The 20,198-nt window shown below is 37.2% G+C and overlaps 1 protein-coding gene across 1 annotated transcript in view; it reads right to left on the reverse strand.

Moving 5' to 3' along the window:
* Nucleotides 1–20,198, reverse strand: part of ADAM7 (ADAM metallopeptidase domain 7) — a 54,667-nt gene that overhangs the window by 13,149 nt on the left and 21,320 nt on the right. The window contains exons 7-17 of the mRNA XM_051832130.3: nt 19,097–19,150; nt 15,140–15,211; nt 13,322–13,491; nt 12,214–12,298; nt 10,019–10,149; nt 8,048–8,222; nt 6,661–6,750; nt 5,252–5,447; nt 4,716–4,818; nt 3,626–3,812; nt 283–363 (exon numbers count right to left, since the gene is read on the reverse strand). Of these exons, the coding sequence (XP_051688090.3) occupies nt 283–363; nt 3,626–3,812; nt 4,716–4,818; nt 5,252–5,447; nt 6,661–6,750; nt 8,048–8,222; nt 10,019–10,149; nt 12,214–12,298; nt 13,322–13,491; nt 15,140–15,211; nt 19,097–19,150 (1,344 nt within the window). The remainder of the gene's footprint in view (nt 1–282; nt 364–3,625; nt 3,813–4,715; nt 4,819–5,251; nt 5,448–6,660; nt 6,751–8,047; nt 8,223–10,018; nt 10,150–12,213; nt 12,299–13,321; nt 13,492–15,139; nt 15,212–19,096; nt 19,151–20,198) is intronic.

Raw genomic sequence — 20,198 nt, forward strand, 5'->3', positions numbered from 1 at the left:
GGCTTAAAGTTCATAATTTACTTAAAACTCAATAATTCACTGAATTTCTAGATTATTAATAGAGTAATAAACCATTTACTTGCAATGCTGACAATATACATTTGATAACTAGTTTTTCTGTTTAGATCATTTTTACTAATAACTCAAGAAAAAATGGATACCAAATGTACATTTGGTTTCAAACATCAGCATGCATACCTATACACACACAGCCTTATGAATAAATTTCTATGCAAATTAGTGGCTGGTAACACATTAATTCAAAAAGTAAGCAAATCTTACAGGATTTTCATTGCAATGAGAAGGACAATTGGTGGAATTATAGACGTCCTCAGTTTTTACACATTCACCATTGCTGCACACCTATAAATGAAAAAGCAGATATGAATTATAATGACCTATGATATGTGAAAATGTAATTTCATGTACATACATGTGAAATTATACATTCTAATTCACATGATTTCACCACAACTTATGTGGTTTTTATTTTGAAACTCCACATGTGGAGTCTTCTGTGGATAGAGAAACTCTCCATAATTTTTTGATTAATAAGTATGCACGAACATTAATATATATAAATTTATTAATTAAAATGTTCACATCCCTACTAATTCTTAGGATATTAATCTATTAAAGATACAACAGTACAATTTTATTTCTTATTTCTAGTATTTTTAAAAATTTGCTATGAGAATCATCTAAGCTTTTGAAACCATACATGCTAGTAGGACATTTATTAACATCAATTAATCTTCTTATTTGTGTTTAATACTATTGTTTTTAATTTTTCCTTTAAAACGGTAAATTTTACTATCAAAATACTGTTTTTGTGACTTTGGGTTTTTCCTGGTTAATATTTGCTCATTTATTTTTTGCCATCAACTCAAAGTTTAAATTCAGAGATCTTAATCCATTCATATTTACTTTGATAAGTGATATGTTTAAAGCTACAACTTCCATATGATTAGATCTTTTGTAATGTTAGTCTTTTAGCCTATTTTTTGCTTTAATTATCACTTTTATTTTGGAATAATTTTTTTAAAGATTTATTTCTTTATTTGGAAGTCAGAGTTACACAGTGAGAAAGAGAGAGAGGTCTTCCATCCAGTAGTTCCCTCCCCCATTGGTCACAACAGTCAGAGCTGTGCCTATCCAAAGCCAGGAGCTCCTTCCAGGTCTCCCACATGGGTGCAGGGCCCCAAGGATTTGGGCCACCTTCTTCTGCTTTCCCAGGCCATGGCAGAGAGCTGGATCAGAAGGGGAGCAGCTGGGGGCTTTACCTGCTACGCCACAGTGACGGCCCCGCGATTATTTTTTCTAAGTTGAATGCTATACATACTATTATCTACACACTTACCTAGTTTACATTAATTATTTGAACCTAAAGAGTTCTATGTAAGAAAAAATTTTACATGAAGAATTAAGGATAAGACACTTAGCATGCTTTTACTTCTTTCCCCTTCCTGTGAATTCTAATCTTTTGTAATAAATTTAGATTTTATGAAATTATATTACTATTTGCTAAGTATTTTAAAAATTCTTATAATAAATGCATTGCTAATAAATTCAACTCAATAGTTTCATATTGTTGCCTCTAATCATTTCTAATTGTGATTGAGATTGAGTATCTTATATTTCTTCTATTTAGAAATTAAGTCTTTCCATTTTTCCCCCAAGTATGCTGCTGAGCCCGTCCATACCTGAAATGAACTGCCAATTGTTTGGTACTTTGTTGAAAATCTATATTTTCTAGCTTTTTGTTAGTCTATATGTGTTAATTTTCCCAAATTAAAGTTTATCATTATTTTGATATTCATTTAATCATTTTAATGGAATGAAAGATAAATATATGGACTTATAATATAATTCTCCTTTAAATCATTCAATTCTAGTTTTTGCATTCTGACCTTTTTTTTTTTCCAATTTATTTCTCTTATATAATTGCCATTGTAATATTAGTGGGTGGTGGTATAGAGAAATGGGGAGAAACTTTTTGATTTTAAACAGCTGAATTTTGAATAATACAGTATGTTTTTTTTTTTTGTTTTTTTTTTTTTTTTGACAGGCAGAGTGGACAGTGAGAGAGAGAGACAGAGAGAAAGGTCTTCCTTTGCCGTTGGTTCACCCTCCAATGGCCGCCGCGGCCAGCGCGCTGCGGCCGGCGCACCGCGCTGATCCGATGGCAGGAGCCAGGAGCCAGGTGCTTTTCCTGGTCTCCCATGGGGTGCAGGGCCCAAGCACCTGGGCCATCCTCCACTGCACTCCCTGGCCACAGCAGAGGGCTGGCCTGGAAGAGGGGCAACCGGGACAGAATCCGGCGCCCCGACCGGGACTAGAACCCGGTGTGCCGGCGCCGCTAGGCGGAGGATTAGCCTAGTGAGCCGCGGCGCCGGCCCTACAGTATGTTTTTCATGTACCCTTGATGAACTGCATGTTGTTTAACATACATGTCACAACATTTCATCATAGCATGATAAACCCTTTCAAATTTGGCCTCTTTCTCTCTGTTCCACTTCATCTTCTGCCGTTTTGCCCAAATCTCTAGTGATACTGACTTGTCAATTATCCAGACGGGCCACATACTTTTTACCTTTGCATATTATACAGGTATTTCTTCCTTAAATATTCTCTGCAACCCAGTGTTCACTGTAGCATGAGTCACACCAGCCAAGATATAGAATCAACCAAAGTAGCTTAGGTAATGAGTACAGAACTACAGATAGAAAGAATTAACTTCTAATGTCGTATAGTACAGCTGGGTGACTATCATTAATAATTGAATGTATATCTCAGCATAGTTAAAGAGAATTTTGAAAGCTATCAACACAAAAATAAATGAGGTGATAGATATGCGAATTACTCTGGAGCCTCACTATATACAGTTATCAAACTATAACACTAATCCATATTGTATACATACATGTATAATATGTATCAATTAAAGCAAATTTAAAATTAGGAAACAATTTTTCTCAGTGTTGAAAATGTTGTTCGTCAAGTCAAAGCCAAAATGTCACTCATTTAAAATATTATCCATATTCTGGGGGAAAAAAGCAACCAATTATTCATTTGGACCCTGAACATACTTGTTATAGCATAACAATAGTTTAATTGAATGTGTGGAATTCTCAAGTACTCTCATATTTAAATCAGATGTTTCTGGCATTGTAATAGGCCCCGTGGTGTATTGTCAGGAAATATTGTTGGGTGAAGAAAATAAGTTAAGAATGCATGTCTACTTTATAGGAACATTAACTGGAAAAAGTCATGCTAATAATCTCATTAAATAACTACAACATGCTAATTAAGCAAATTGTTAATAATTATATCATTTGATACAAATAAAATTAAACAAAAGGAATACTTACTACAGTGTTATCGCCACTCTGCTCTTTGATTAAGCAACTTGTCAAGGTTCTTCCTGCTTTTTCATTTATAGTCCCCTCTGGATCCAATTATCAGAACCAGTGATTTTTTTTTTTTTTTAATTTTTTTGACAGCAGAGTGGACAGTGAGAGAGAGAGAGACAGAGAGAAAGGTCTTCCTTTTTGCCTTTGGCAGAACCAGTGATTTTTCAAGTGGCTAAACCAAGAATTTTCTTAAAGGGTTCCTTTCAACTTACCATTCCATCTCCGCATTTTGTCCCAGGAAAAACCAGGCCAACATCTTTAGAATCATAGTATAAGAACATGCTTTTGCATTCCACAGTGTCATTCTGCTTTGCATCCTTAAGGTGATAGATCTTGTCTTCCCCAATGAGATTGGAATGATGTCCTCCCATACAGTATATCTTTCCACATTTGATGTTTCTGAGGAAAGGAAGGCATTTCAGACTTGAGACCGGAACCATGCCTTTAGAGATTAGATTTGTCAGCAGGTTAAATGGGCAGAACAAGCAGAGAAAACCCTGAACACTTAAAGTTCTGACCCTGGGAACACAGATGAGTAGGTAAAGAGTATAAAAAGATAAACATTGCTTTTTGGTTTCTTTGTGATTCTCATAGGTAACATATCCTCACAAGTTTACAGAGGATATTCCTTTTTTGCAATCTGAATTAGCATAGCTTTAACTGAGAGACACACCAAGATTTTCTTCACATGCTTCCATGCAGAGTGCCTCAGTTGGTTCTGACAACAACTGGCCAGGTTGCTATTGTTCCAACCCCCGTTTTACAGGGTAGGCGGTCACTGAAAGCAGGGGAAGTTAAGTGACTGTCAATGTCCACCCTGTCTGTAGAATTGACCATAGGTTTTTGTCGTGGTTGTTTTCAGTCCAAAGCCTGTCCTGCATGTAAAAAGGCTTGCAGAATGTCAGTAACAACCTTGAAAACAGGGCTGTGCTGTTGTATTTTTAGATCAGATCTAACTTTCAAATTCTCCCTCTCACCCAATATCAGTTTCTACTTTACTTGTAATGACTTCACTTTTTTATTTCCCGCTTTCTCTTCCTGTTTTCAATGTATTCCCCCACCCCCTCTTCTGGTACCATTCTTTTCCTCCTTTTCCAAGCTTCTTAAGCCCCCCCCCCCCCACCTCACATTTCCTGTTGGCATTCCATGACTCTCACTGGAGAAATGCAGTAAATAAATTCCAGTCAACCTCGTCAGGGTTGTGTGCACTCTCCCTCCCTGCATTCTCTATGAAATGAGGTGTGCAGCTGTTGGAACTGGAGCCCTTCTGATTTTGCAAAAACATTATTAAAGGGCACTTACTTCTCTTCACAGGGAACTAATCTGTTGTCCTCTCTTTTGCAGTATCCAAATTTATTTCCTTTTTTATTCATCTTGTAGCATATGTCAACACTCTCTTTTGCTCCTGGGGTGCAAAGTGGTACAAGTAAGAGAATGAAAGTATAACTATCACAAATCACAAAAGACCTTATTTTTCTGATACTTTTGAACTTTCAGTATCAGGCCAAATCAGAGTGGTGAGGCACAGTGGCATAAATACAGAACTTAAAAACCAGCCTATTATGTCAGGAGGATATTTTAGATAGAGGATATGGAGTAGAGATACTAGATATTAAAAAAGAGAAATATACATTAGTTCTCATACTCATCCTGACGTAGCCAATTACTACAGAGGTAAGATCAACAGATGTTAGAGGTAACATCCAGAGAAATTCTAGATAATATCTTGGGACATTACCACAGGGAATATTGGCTCCAATCTTGCTCCAAATTCTTTCAGCAAAATAATAAATACAGATTGATATCTTTATTAGTCATTCACTCCTATTGTCTCTTACCATGATCAAATAATTCAGAACACTGTTCACCCCGAGTGGGACATTTCCCCATGAAGCAGTAGCCTTCTTGGTTCTTACAAGGAAATCCATTGACTTGGTATTGGTCCTTAGGACATTCAGGGGAGTGGCCACTGCACACTTCAGGTAAATCACATTCATCTTTTGCTGGTCTGCACACAGATCCTGCTGTTTTCAACTGTTAACATTAAACAGATGGAAGCTTGGACACATTTAGGTTAGTTTCCCTAAGTAGGCAAAAAGGTGACCCATTTATTTTTTCTTAAAAAAGGCTTTAAAGATGAATCATTTTTGATTTCACTGAGAATTATTATTTGTAAATACCTTGATTTTTAGAACAAAATTGCAGTTTTGAGATTTGGAATTAGAACAGCCTAAAGTAAAATTAGAATGGATAAAACAGATAAAATAAATGAGAACACCTGCCATGTTATCTTATTTTTATCTCTTGCTTTAGTCCATGCCTTCCTCACCACAACCAGGCTAGTAAGTGCTTATGAGGAATCTCCATTTCCAAGAAATCAAATGTACCTCCTTATGAACTGGAAAAATACTGACTTATTGCTGGAGATAATTGATTGCCATATTGTACCATTCAGCCTTTGAACAAACATCTACTCTCATTTCTGGAGAGATCTGGAGATTCATGATACATTAGTTCACAATCAAGGTAGGTAAAAGTAGTATCAGCCGGCGCCATGGCTCAATAGGCTAATCCTCTACCTTGCAGCGCCGGCACACCGGGTTCTAGTCCCGGTCGGGCGCCGGATTCTGTCCCGGTTGCCCCTCTTCCAGGCCAGCTCTCTGCTGTGGCCAGGGAGTGCAGTGGAGGATGGCCCAGGTGCTTGGGCCCTGCACCCCATGGGAGACCAGGAAAAGCACCTGGATCCTGGCTCCTGCCATCAGATCAGCGCGGTGCGCCGGCTGCAGCGGCGGCCATTGGAGGGTGAACCAACGGCAAAGGAAGACCTTTCTCTCTCTGTCTCTCTCTCACTGTCCACTCTGCCTGTCAAAAAAAAAAAAAAAAAAAGTAGTATCAATAAACCTTTGCATTAAGTTGTTTAGATTTCTTGTCATCTTCCTGAGGAATATTTCTCCACCCATAAGCCATTTCACTGGCATTGGAACACCAGTCTTCCTTATTAACTAAGGCTAACTACGTTGGTAATGATTGAAAAAGGAGAAACAACAGTGTTGTTCATATAACTTTACTCCAAAAATATCATATTCTGCTTATCCTAATGCTCAGAAGTTGCAGCATGTCAAAAAGGTAATGTTGGGCATTTGGAAGCCTGATTTCATTCAGGGTCATCCCTTGGCCAGACAACTCTTTGATCCTACATATACTTAAACTGAGAACAAACATTCCCTCTCCCAGTTAAGAATCTTACCTGACAAGATGCACAACACTCTCCTTCTGCACATGTATATCCTTGTTTCAAAATACATTTGTGAGCTTCACAGCAAGGATTAGTGCACTCCTAGCAATAATCAGAAATTAAAGATCAGAAATTGGTTGGGCTTTGGCTCCTGTTTGAAGTTAATTAGTTTTGCTTTTCTACATTCTTTGAGTGAAATACAAATGTGTGATCCTAGGAGGTGATAATTAGATAAAGATAACTATTTGGAGCTGGTGTTTGCGATTTTTACTGTGTTTCCTTCCTTCATGACTGTTGAATATTCCACAGCTAGTGCATCTAATTGGCAAAATCAGAAAATCTATAATTTATGGTCTTTCTGCTGATGACTTCCATTCCCTAAATGTCCTTCCCTATACCCAAGTTGATGTGGGTTAATACAACTTCTGTGTTTTTCTCAAGATGCCAAGTAGTCCAGCCTGACCTTATAAGACATCAAAGTAACAGAAGGATGATCACTTGGGCTTTCTCTAATCCAATAAAATTAAAAATATAAAGAAACTTCTCTGCATTCAGTCAGATAAACATTGAGTTGAAACTGTAAAATCATTCCAAAGAAACACACCATAAGTAAGTCTCTTCATATTTAATCAGAGACATCTGAAGAGTAGTTCTTAATGATCACTGGTCAGGTCATTGTCCCGACTATGAATATGGAGTCTCTTAATTATGGCCTGTGAGATCTCTTTTGAACTGTACCAGGTCTTGTGCATAGATACCGAAATTGCAGTCCTTAGGCCAACAGCAGCAGAAGACTTGAAGGTTGGTGGGAACATAGAGCCTCAGCCATTTTCAGGAAATCAGACCCCACATTTAACAATGGCCCCTGGTGGTTTATATGCATTGTTAATTTGGGTAGTAGCTGTCTAGAACACATGGTTATTTGATGCATTTCTGAAAGAAATAACTTCTATGTTGGGGAGAACAACACATGAGAGCTCCTTTAATTTTTTTTTCCTCAAAGATGTTTTATAAATGTTTCAGGACTAAGATTACAACAAATATGTGAAAGGGTTTGAAAGTTTGTGGTCTAATAAAAAGTTTCTCCTAATGGGAACTGTCCAACTGTGATATAAAAGCTGGCTGTATAACATCGTTAGTAAAACTCAGTTGACTATTAAGATTTTGTAGAACAGATTCCTCTGTGCACAGGAGATCAGATAATGACACCTGTGGGCAATTCTCACAAAATGAGCCAATTATATAAACCAGGCAAATATGATGTTGCTAACCTCAATTCATGACTTGCTAAGGAGCCTTGAAATGAATCTGCACCAAGAGATAGAAAAGCACAGGATTTTTAATAGCTATATCCCTGCCTGAACATCAGCTTTATAAAGACAGCATCATTTGTAAGTACCTGAACAAGGCCACAGTCACACTCTTCTCCCTCATCCACTTTCTTGTTTCCACAGTAAGGGATATCATATGGTTTGTCAGGAAGCGGACTATTGAGCATACACGTTGGTTTGTAATCCTTCAGGTATTGCTGGTATTGGATTTGGCTACATTTACTGAATTTAAATGCAGGGATGCTAGAAATAGGGGAAGAGAAACAGATTAATCCTATCAATGCAGAGTGGTGCAGTTTCTATGAAAGTTCTATGTATAAAGATTTTAAAAAGCACAAATATAAATATTCAGTGTTAGAGCAAATCTATAGTATTTGAAATATTCTCAAAACACAGTTAATACATACAATTTCAGCAATGCAGCCACCACCAATACTTCCTGAAGCCCACAATTTAGACTGGCTCCCTGAACTTACAGTTCTCTTCTCCCTTTTAACTTGAAGTAAGCCATATAATTGTTTATCATCCTTGCAAGGTTATAAACTTCCTAAAGCAAGGACTATGTCATGTTCAATTAAGAATCAACCACTAGCTAACACAGTGCTAGAAATACATAGTTCTTTATAAAGGTGTTTTTTTTTTTAAACAAACTACCTCATAATATCATATACTTTTTAAAGAATGTGACATATTTCTTTTGACACTAAAATATACCTTCTTTCTATCTTCCTTTTGTTTTGACCCCATTGACATTATTATTGATGCTATGATTGAATAAGAAGGATTTTTAGGATCTTGATTCTATTAGAAGGGGATGGTAGGACTCTAAAAATATTACTAATGATATAGCTGATTAGATATTACTAAGTTTCTACTCTATTCCAGTTACTACATTCATTTTATCAATATGTGGAAGCATGAATCATCACTAACATACACTGTTCTTCATATATACCATGCATTAGGTGCATTGGCCATGAAGGGATTCAAATTGGTGCAAAACTTAGGACCAGAACACATGAAAACTCACAGGAGTATTGATGAATGCATGCATATTATTGATTCTTTAACTATTTATGAATTATCTATCACAATGAGTACTTGGAAAGGTTGCCTGAGGCTTTTCTAGACAGAGAAAGTTCTCTGACATCAAGGAGCTTATATTCTAGTGGAAAAGCAAAATATTAAGCTAACTATGTAAAGCATAGAATCTGCTAAGGAAAACAAAAGGAGAGAGGGTAGAAAATGACAAGGTACATGTGTGACAGAGCAGAATTAAAAATTTGGATCAAGTAATCGGGAAAGACTTTGCTTAAAATGATATTTGAGTACAAGTGTGAGGGAGGAAGTTGCAGCTTATAGCAAAGATGACACACAAGGCATACAGTCTATTCCTTTTGGAAGCACCTTGGTGGAGATTAACACTAATGGATTGTTGTGTACTTTTGCAATTACCCAATTGGAGTTTTAGAATTTGTCTTACTGGGGCCAGTATTGTGGCTAGCAGGTAAAGCCAGTGTCTGCAATACCTGCATCCTGTATCAGTTCCAGTTCATGTCCTAGCTACTCTATTTCTGATCCAGCTCCCTAATGGCCTGAGAAAAACAGTGAAAAATGGCCCAATTGTGTGGGTCCCTGCCACCCATGTGGGGATGTGGATGAAGCTCTTGGCTCCCGACTTTGTCCTGGCTCAGCCGTGGCCATTGCAACCACTTGGGGAGTGAACCAGCAAATGGAAGTTTCTCTCCTTCTCGCTCCCTTCCCTCCCCCACCCTGTTACTCATTCAAATAAATAGATTTTAAATAAATTAAATAGATCTTAAAGAAATCTTTAAAAAATTCTTTCACTATATCACTGCAAAGGGACACATATAACAGTTGTTAAGATTTGGCCTCATAAGAAAAACTCCTTTCTCTACCAGGTTTTGTAGCAGACCTTCCAGGGAATTATGCTGGATAACATTATATTCCTACAATAATGAAGTTTAACCAAAATCCACTCATATAATACTTAGATGTATTCTCTATATGAGCCTCACCTTCCACTACTATCCATCACACATTTTCCCAATGGGCAGGTACACGGAAATGCATCATGGTCCATCCCAAGATTATGCCCCAACTGATGTGCCATCCTGTTTGCAACTATATTCAGGTCAGGTAAGAGATCCTGGTTAAAATAAAATGCATGTTAGAAATTTCTAAAAAAGAGAGCATACTCTAGTAGGTAGTTTTTTTAACTATTGCTCAAAATAGTTAATTAGTATCCATTTGAGAGATCATCTAAATTACCTCCCTCCTCGACATGTCAGTGTTTAAATTATATAGTGAAGTCAGCAAAATGACATTTTAAATACTTGAAGCTCCAGAATTTTGAAATACTTTTTTAATTTTTTTTGACAGGCAGAGTGGACAGTGAGAGAGAGAGACAGAGAGAAAGGTCTTCCTTTGCTGTTGGTTCACCCTCCAATGGCCGCCACAGCCGGCGCGCTGCGGCTGGCGCACCGCGCTGATCCGATGGCAGGAGCCAGGTACTTCTCCTGGTCTCCCATGGGGTGCAGGGCCCAAGTACTTGGGCCATCCTCCACTGCACTCCCTGGCCACAGCAGAGAGCTGGTCTGGAAGAGGGGCAACCGGGACAGAATCTGGCACCCCACCGGGCCTAGAACCCGGGTGCCGGCACCACAAGGCAGAGGATTAGCCTAGTGAGCTGTGGCGCCGGCGGTTGTTATCTTGATGCACAGTTAGATTTCATGTTTTTATCTCTACATGTCTAAAAATCAATTTCCAAAAAAGAGTAGGATACTATGTTGCTATATAGTAATAAAAAAAAGCCTCTTAATTTTGTTACTCTACACAATTTATATGAAGTTTAAAATGTGTCATGGACCCGTTATAGTACTGTAAGTGAAGTAGTGGCAGCCTGTATCATATTAGATTGCTTCTGTTGTACTAAATGCAGTTTTTAGGTTACTAAAACACCATAGGCAGGGGCTGGTGTTGTGGCGTGGTGGGCTAAACACCACCTGTGATGTCAGCATCCCACATGGGCACCAGTTTTTGTCTTAGCTGTTCTACTCCCAATCCCACACCCTGATAATGGCCTGAGAAAACATTAGAAGATGGTTCACATGTTTGGGCTCCTGCCACTCACATAGGAGGTCCAGATGAAGCTCTGGCCATTGCTGCCACCTGGGGATTGGACCAGTGGATAGAAGGTCTCTCTTTCTCTCCTTTTCTGTAACTCTTTCCAATAAATAAATAAATCTTTTAAAAGTGCAGGCAAAACAAATGGCATAACAATTTCTATAAAATAATTATGTAGTCATTTTAGTAAGTACTAGCTTCTAAGTCTGTGGTCTTAAAAATGAACTGGGCATAGTCACAACTAGGAAACAAATACGAACCATCAGGTTTTCAGTAATTTCTCAGGATTACTTGGACAGCATTTAACAGAAATTTAATGACTTGGAAGGAGTTAAATAAGGGGATTCAACAGTTCATAGATTTATTCTTTCTTAAAATGAATTACAAGCCTGTCTTGATTTGATACATTAAGTGTTTTACGTACTTCTTTTTGTCAGCACAAGAACAATTATCGTCATTTGCTTAATAAGCTATCAAGTTTTATGTTCATTACTGTCCTTACAAATAACTTTTTTTTAAAAAAAGATTTTATTTATTTATTTGGGAGGTAGAGTTACAAAGAGAGGGAGAGACGGAGAGAAAGGTTTTCCATCCTCTGATTCACTCCCCAAATGGCCGCAACAGTCAGAACTGGGCCGATCCGAAGCTGGGAGCTTCTTCTGGGTCTCCCATCTAGGAGTAAGGGAGCTGGGTTGTAAGAGGAGAACCCAGGACACGAACCGACACCCGTGTGGGAAGCTGGTGCTGCAGGCAGAGGTTTAGTCTACTTTGCCACAGTGCAGGCCCCAATAAATACATTTATTAAATAAGAGAACTTGCTATTTGTATTTTGATCTGTAACCGATGTTCTTTTAAACTCTGGAAAGCACTGGCTTACCTTCATTAGTCATCTATGGTTTTTTTAAAAATGTTTCTTTTCTCATTCGATAAAAGAAATGTATGTGTTGTCATGACATGTCTATGTGGGAATACATGACAAAATATACATGTGTCTGTTTCAATGCAGCATGTACCATTATGGAAATTTAAATCAAACTTTTCAAGTTTGTAATATAACAAATAAATAAATGGATAAAATACAACCTACCTTAATTACACTGGAGGAAGAATAGGGCAGGCACATACCCTTTGGATAAGAAATTCCTTGGGCATTAGTGTAGAGCCACTTCCCACTATAAGCAAGATACAAACACACTCTTTAATCTAAGGTACTAGTTTAACTAACACAGAGATCAAAGTACAGTGAACTACCTACAACCATGCTAATTCCTTGGCATCTGAAAGTAGCTTTTTGTTTATGGAGTCCTGGAATCCAGGAAGAAATTAGTGCTATTGAGCTTATTTTAAACTTTTGATATACTAGAGACACTGAACAAACCAATGCAATCTTAAATTGAAATTGTCAAAAGCAAAAAATAAGATTAGAGTCCCATTTTACTTGACTCTAGTCTATTCTGCACTCAGCTCTGGATAGGAGCACTTAAAAGAAAAAAAAATAAGCAAGCTAGTTAAATTACAAGCATTCAGAGGAAAAATGCAATGCAGTGAATGGACTTAATTGTATGATCAACTTTTAAGACTTTAAAGTGGAGCAGGCATTGTGGTGTAGCAGGTAAAGCCGCCATCTGTGATGCTGGCATCCCATAGGGACACTGGCTCGAGTCCTGGCTGCTCTGCTTCTGGTCCAGCTCCCTGTCAGTGTGCCTGTGAAAGCAGCAGCAGATGGCCCAAGTACTGAGCTCCAGTACTGATGTGAGAAGAAGCTCCCGGTTCTTGGCTTTGGCCTGGCCCAGCCTCAATCTTTGTAGTCATTTTGGGAGTAAAACAGCAGATAAGTAGGAAGAGGAAGAGATAGAAACTTTTATCTCCCTCTATATAACTCTGCCTTTCAAATAAATAATAAAATAAAAAAAAATCGCAGGGGCTGGGAAAAGCAGCAGATGATGAAACAAGTGTCTGTGCCCTTGCCACTGACATGGGAGACCTGGATGAAGCTTCAGTCTGGCCCAATGCTTGCTGTTACGGCCATGTGGGCAGTGAACCAGGTGATGCAAGATGGATCTCTTGCTCTCTCACTCTCTTTGTAACTCATATTTCAGATAAATACATTTTTTAAAAAAGGATTTTGTTGCTGTCATTTGTTTTCTTTTTAAATATCCAGTTAAGCCATGCAGGGAACAAGCGTGGTCACATACCTGAGTAATATACCATGATCAAAATTCTTCCTTTTTTTAAGGGTTGTTTCTTGCCAAGCTGAAAAACGTAATAAGGTGGTTCTTATATTTGAATCCGGTTCTATTTTATCTCCTTTTGTCCATATTTCAAGGCCAACCAATGTCACATGGATCTTCAAGGTTTTATAAATCTGTTTGAAGAAGAAGTCATTTTTCACAGTGTCAAACCACCCCCACAGAAAAGGATCTGCACGTTCCCTGTGCTGCCCAAGCCCTCCATCCCTTCTACTCAACTTGGGTAGGTAGATGAGGGCCAGAGCTGCTGAGTGTTCATAGAGAAAGTAGGCTGATTTTTATTTTACATGCTTTTGAGTTATTGTTAAAATACTAATCAGAATTAGTTTTAAAAACAAAAAAAATATTATAAAAGGATAATAAATATTGGGTCAAAATGGAAAAAAATATAATTGCAAAGAGTCATTTCATAACTATGAGAAACATGCTTCTATATATCTTTTAAAAATTTATTTTTTTTATTTGAAAGGCAGAGTTATGGGCACTGGGTTCTAGTCCTGGTTGCTCCTCTTCCAGTCCAGCTCTCTGCTGTGGCCCGGGAGGGCAGTGGAGGATGGCCCAGGTGCTTGGGCCCTGCACCCGCATGGGAGACCAGGAGGACCTGGCTCTTGTCTTTGGATCGGCGCAGTGCCAGCTGTAGCGGCCATCAGGGGAGTGAACCAACGGAAAAGGAAGATCTTTCTCTCTGTCTCTCTCTCTCTGTCTATAACTCTACCTGTAAAAAAAAAAAAAAAAAGAAAGAAAGGCAGAAAGGCAGAGTTACAGAGAGATGAAGAGAGACAGAGAGAAAGATCCTCTAACTGATGGTTCACTCCTCAAATGTCTTCAACAGCTAGGGCTGAGTCAAGCCAAAGCCAGGAGCCTGGGGCTTCTTCCCAGTCTCCACATGGGTGAAGGGGACCAAGTACTCACAATATCTACCACTGCTTTCTCAGGCCCACTGCAGGGAGCTGGATCAGCACTGTCTGTAACTCTAGCTCTCAAATAAATAAATAAAAAAATCTTTAAAAAAATAAAGTATGTCAACATTTGTGAGGACCAGGTAAAGAATAAAGCATTCATTTTCTTCATGATACAGTATTCCTATATCCTATTTATAAAACAAATGCAATTTTATGTCCACACAACTGTGCACACATATTTAAAGCAGTTGTATTCATAATAGCACAAAACTGCAGACACAGCAAATGTCTTATAAATGATATATGAATAACCACTGAACTAGAGAGCCCGTTCCTTACAATGTCTTCTTATGTGGCCTTGTTATCTTAGACCCAGAAATCATAGGAGTCAGCAAATAAAAATGTATACAGTTCACAATTTAAAGTTTGTAGACCATTAAAATGATGAATATTTCTAAATTATAATAGATTTTGCTTAAATAGTTACTCTGATTTTTGTGTCAAACCATTGGCAATAATTTATAACTTGAAAGCCTTTTAAAAAATGCAAAACTGTGGAGTAGTGACATTTATAGTAGTGGGATTTGGTTTGTATGTGGTTGGTTTTCCAACACTTTGTATGTGGCTTCATAAAGTTTGTGATCAGAAACTCATTTAAATATCACTGTATTTTCTTAGAAAACAAAAACTTGGAGCTCTGGTTTTTTGCTCTGATTTTTACTAATTAGTCTACTAGGTTATTTTTTGTGTTTGAATGCCTCAGTATTAGGGTGACTACTACAACAGTCCAGAAGAGAACTACCCTAACAGCTTCTTTGTATTTTTTTTTTTTCAGCTTGATTCAAACTATTTCGACCCTTACCAAGTTGACAAAATTCACCATTCCCCAAATTCGGTGCCTTAGTTTGTCGTGAGGATGACTGTTCCTACGGTACTGGAAATAAAAACATTGTATCAATATTAATTAGTAATAACCACTTAATAAGAATTCAACACAATCTTTTTTCTTTTCTTTTTTTATTTATTTGGCAGGTAGAGTCATAGACAAAGGTCTTCTTTCCATTGGTTCACCCCCCAAATGGCCACTATAGCTGGCACTGCGCCAATCCGAAGCCAGGAGCCAGGAGCTTCTTCCTGGTCTCCCATGCAAGTGCAGGGCCCAAGCACCTGGGCCATCCTCCACTGCCCTCATGAGCCACAGCAGAGAGCTAGACTGGAAGAGGAGCAACCGGGACTAGAATCCGGCGCCCATATGGGATGCCGGCGCCACAGGTGGAGGTTTAACCAAGTGAGCCAAGGCGCCAGACCCAACACAATTTTTTTTTTTATTATGAGAAATTATAAGGAAAAAAAATCAAAGCATTGGAACAATAAATCACCTAAAAACTGAGCAACTACATAGCTATCTTATCCAAAAAAAAAAAAGTTTCTAGCTACTACAGTCTCTAGAGATGTCCTTTGATTACTACTACTTTAAGATTTTCTTTTTACTTTGTCCTCTTTTCACATTCTATTGCATGAATTTTATTAAACCAGTTGGTTAGTGTTCTGTAGTTTATCATGTTAATGAAACAGCACTTGTTGAAGTTTGAGCACCCATTATACTACACAAAACAGGTACTTACACAGCTGTCCTGTGCTCATGGTGCTCACAAATTATGGGATATATAATCAAAAGGATTCTGACAGTATCTAAGGGATCAGAGGGAATGACACTTTATCAAACAGTGATTTGTAGCCAGCAGGGTGTGGGGCAGGGATGTGTAGGTGTGAACTTCCCACTTGTGTTGCCAAACGTTTACAAAATTGTTGGTGTTCTCAAGGGCCATCAGACAGTTGTGTTCCGTTCTTCCCTTTCAACTTGCTGGCTTCAGTGCTGGTACTTACATCCATATCCTTACCTCCCTGCCCTGTTTCAAACTCCTCACATTGCTTCAACATACATAAATTCCTCAGCATTTTTCCAAAAGATACCCTTGGTCTTTCTATTCTCTGACTGGCATGCTCTTTCTACCTTTCCCTTAATATGTGTATGTGTATGTGTATATGTTTGGGTGTGTGAGAATGGGTTCTTCAAACTATTCATAGAAAATGCATATTATGAAAACACTAGGCATGGATTTCAAAGTGTTTTTTATACCAAAGTGAATTTATCTTTTATTTCTACTTTTCCATGAACTTCTGAAGTACCAAAATGTATGTTACAGTTACATATATTTATAAATACTATTTTATCTTAATGTTTATTTTTTATATATTACTTTATATAAACAAATATATGTTTAATATTCAGAATCTAACATATTGGATACTCTTTGTCAAATGAGAGTGAATAATTTGTCATGAAGACTGCTCTAAAGATATTACTTAAATATTTCAAGAATATTAAAGCAGAATGTATTAGAGCTATGCATACAAAGTCAGTCTCATCTATCTGAAATCTCATCAAGCAAAACTTCCCTAATTCGAGAGATTTAATATTTTTAAAAACTGTTATTAGTATTTACTAATAAAGATTTTTTTTAAACTTTTATTTAATGAATATAAATTTCCAAAGTACAGCTTATGGATTACAATGGCTTTCCCCCCCCCATAATTTCCCTCCCACCTGCAACCCTCCCCTCTCCTGCTCTCCCTCTCCCCTTCCATTCATATCAAGATTCATTTTCAATTAAATAAAGATATTATTAAGAACAAAGTTTTCAGGGCTAGCAATATGGTACGGCAGGTTAGCCCACCACCAGTGATGCTGACATCCATGTCCGCAGTGGTTCAAATCTTGACTATTCCATTTCCCATCCAGTGCTGTGCCGATGATCCTGGGACGGTGGAGATAATGGCTCAGCCTGTTGACCCCTACCGTCCATGTGGGAGACAAGAATGGACTTCTGGCTCTTGGCTTTGGCTTGACTCAGCCCTGGACATTGCAGCAATTTGAAGAGTAAACCAGTGATTAGAAGATATCCCTATCTCTCCCTCACTCTCTGTGATCTGCCTTTCAAATAAAAATATAAATCTTACAGAAAGTTTTATCATTGTCAGCAACATGTTAATGTTCTTGAGAATATGCTAATTTAATAATTTAGTGTCTAGAACTAATTCATTAAATTTTTTGATGGTTGTTTTTAATGTGTAAAAATTTTTCTTAAATCAATATAGATTTTACTTTTTTCTTATTTATCAGCTAGAATTACCAGTAGCAATGTTGAATAAAAATCTGTTTATTTTCCCAATTTTGGTGAAAAAACTTCAAATATTTTATTACTAAATTTAATGTCCCTACAGAATAGGAATTCATAAGTATCATGTAATTCTTCTACTTCTTACATGCTGAGCATTTTACTATATATGTGTGTGTGTGTGTGTGTATATTTTCACAGTCATCCATGCTACATATATAAATATATACTTATATATTATATATAGTATATATTTGAGATACTTGATAGATAATGGTTTTTAAAAAACATCAATGTCAAAATAAAGCAATATTTACTGAGATAAAATTGCATTTCTAAGCAAACTTTTTTGGATATGTGATGGACTGTGCTTGCAAATACTTTTAGGACATTGCAGTTGTGTTTGTAAGTGGAATGTGCCTATAATTTTATCTTCTCATAAGCCTATTATCTGGATTTGCTATCAGTAGTGTGGATTGTTACAGCCATGACTCTCAGAGAATCACTCCACCAGATATCTTCACCCATGTCTAAGTTTCTCCCAACATTGATTCTAGGTTTGATTATATGACTTCCCTAGGCAAATCAGATAGTTGTAAACATATAGGGAGAAGATGGAAGATGCCTTGCACAGTGGAGCCTGGCCTCTTTCTTAATGTTTTAGTGCCTAGCTATGATGTGAGGAAGTGCAGGACAGCCTGATAAAGACCCAAGATCAACAGAAACTCAGTACCACAGACCAGACATGTGGCTGAGGCCATCCTACACCAGACTATCAACCCAGCCACTAGACAGGGCAGTGGCATGAGTGACAACCACTGCTAGTATAATAATTTATAAAGTATGTGAGGAATTTTCTCTTTTTCTACTTTTACAGATCAAATTTTTTTGATAGAGAAAAGCTTAAAAAATTGTGTTTCCTCTTAAACCTGTTATTTTGGTGTGTGTGTTTTTTTTTTTTTTTTTTTTTTTTTTTTTTTTTTTTTTTTAGTACCATGTCGTTAGGTTATTTTGTGTATTTCTGGTAGTAAGGTATTACTTCTTTAATCTGTTAGTGACTCATTTATTCACTAATAATCGGCAACATATCCCTTTGTTCCAGTTGATTTTTAAGGAGTTTTTTCTTCATCTTTGATATTCTGCAATTTTTCTGCAATGATATCTGATTGACTTATCATTCCTTTATTTCTGAAATAACATCAAGAGTTGCCTTCAGTATTATCTTGGATTGCTTTTCTGGAATTACCTGTTTGTTTCTTCACTGAGAGGGAGAAAGGATGAGAGACATAGAGCACTCCCATCTGTAGGTTTACTCCCTAAATGCCTGCAACAGTCAAGGCTGGGACAGGTTGAATTGGGAGCTAGGAACTTAATCCAGATCTCCCGTTTGGGTGGCAAGAATACAATTACTTGAGCATTAACACTGACTTCAAGGATCTGCATTGATTGGAGGCTGGGATCATTAATCAGAAATGAAAATCAAATGTAGGCACTCAGATATGAAATGCAGGCATTACAACAAGGTACTTAACCATTTTAAATCCAGAATTGAACTCTGATGAGAAAACATTTCTTACTATACAAGAAGTACAACTGTAGCTTTATAAAATACAAGGGAAAAATGTCATGTGAAAACTTACCATGGTGTCATCAGCGACAATGAACAGTTCAATATACTTTTCTTTATGGTTGTTCTGTAAATTTATGGAAAATTCAATAAAGCATGATCAACATTTTTCATCAACATTTTAAGTTGAAAAAAAGCTAACATTTTCAAGGTAAGAAATGTTACTATAATTATTTAACCTAATTTTCTGATAAATATCTAATTTTATTATAAATTTATCTAAGACCAACTATATTATTAAAAATCTGTCCCTAAACATATTTTACAATCTTAAATATACAATACTTGATAATTCTTCCCTTCTTCAGTATTTCAGTTCAAATCATAGTTATAATCATAAGTGAAGTTCTTAACACTTGATTTTTTTTTTTAAATTTACACAGTAAAGGCTTCCTAAGTAAGTAAAAGCACCCATATACACCCTACAGCCACAGCAGGACTACCAGGATCGACTGCATTCTTTCTACTCAACCAGCCTCCTAATTTGCCATCATCTCAATTCCAGGGAACAAATAAATATTGATAATCATAGATCTTTTTATAAAGCATAAATATCATGAATCTTGCTAAGTTGTCCACTTTCAGTGGCAAATACAGAGGCATATGAGTATTCTCTGAGGATAAACCCGAGGCCTATCTTTCCAAGATTTGACTAAGTCATGCTCTTGTAGACTGAATAATTTAATAAATAAGTAATTCAATCAATACACATGTTAGACATCTAGTATGTTTTAGACTGTTTATATCACAAACATGCAAAGCAGATAAACAATCATATAGCTTACAATCTAACAACTAGTAGGGACTTCAAGGAATATGAACTAGTTGCATAAAAAAGCTTTAACACAGAGGACTTCAAGCAACCTTCCACCTGAAATGGAATTTATTTCTCTTAATTTTCCACAACCACCAGAACAGTTGGCCTGATGTAAGGTAAAGTTTGTTTTGTCATCAAACCCCTCCCTCTGCCCCCAATCCAAAATGACAAGGAAGGCAAGGAAAGACAATTATCTAGGATACATTTCATTACATTGCAAATGTCATTGTTTACAGTCACCTACATTCCTAAAGTTGCCAATCTACAGGTGGGGTTGAAGACTCCCTCCTCTCTTGAA

Source organism: Oryctolagus cuniculus, chromosome 2 (assembly GCF_051225735.1).
Source record: "Oryctolagus cuniculus isolate XC-2025 breed Fujian yellow rabbit chromosome 2, ASM5122573v1, whole genome shotgun sequence".
Lineage (NCBI taxonomy): Eukaryota > Metazoa > Chordata > Mammalia > Lagomorpha > Leporidae > Oryctolagus > Oryctolagus cuniculus.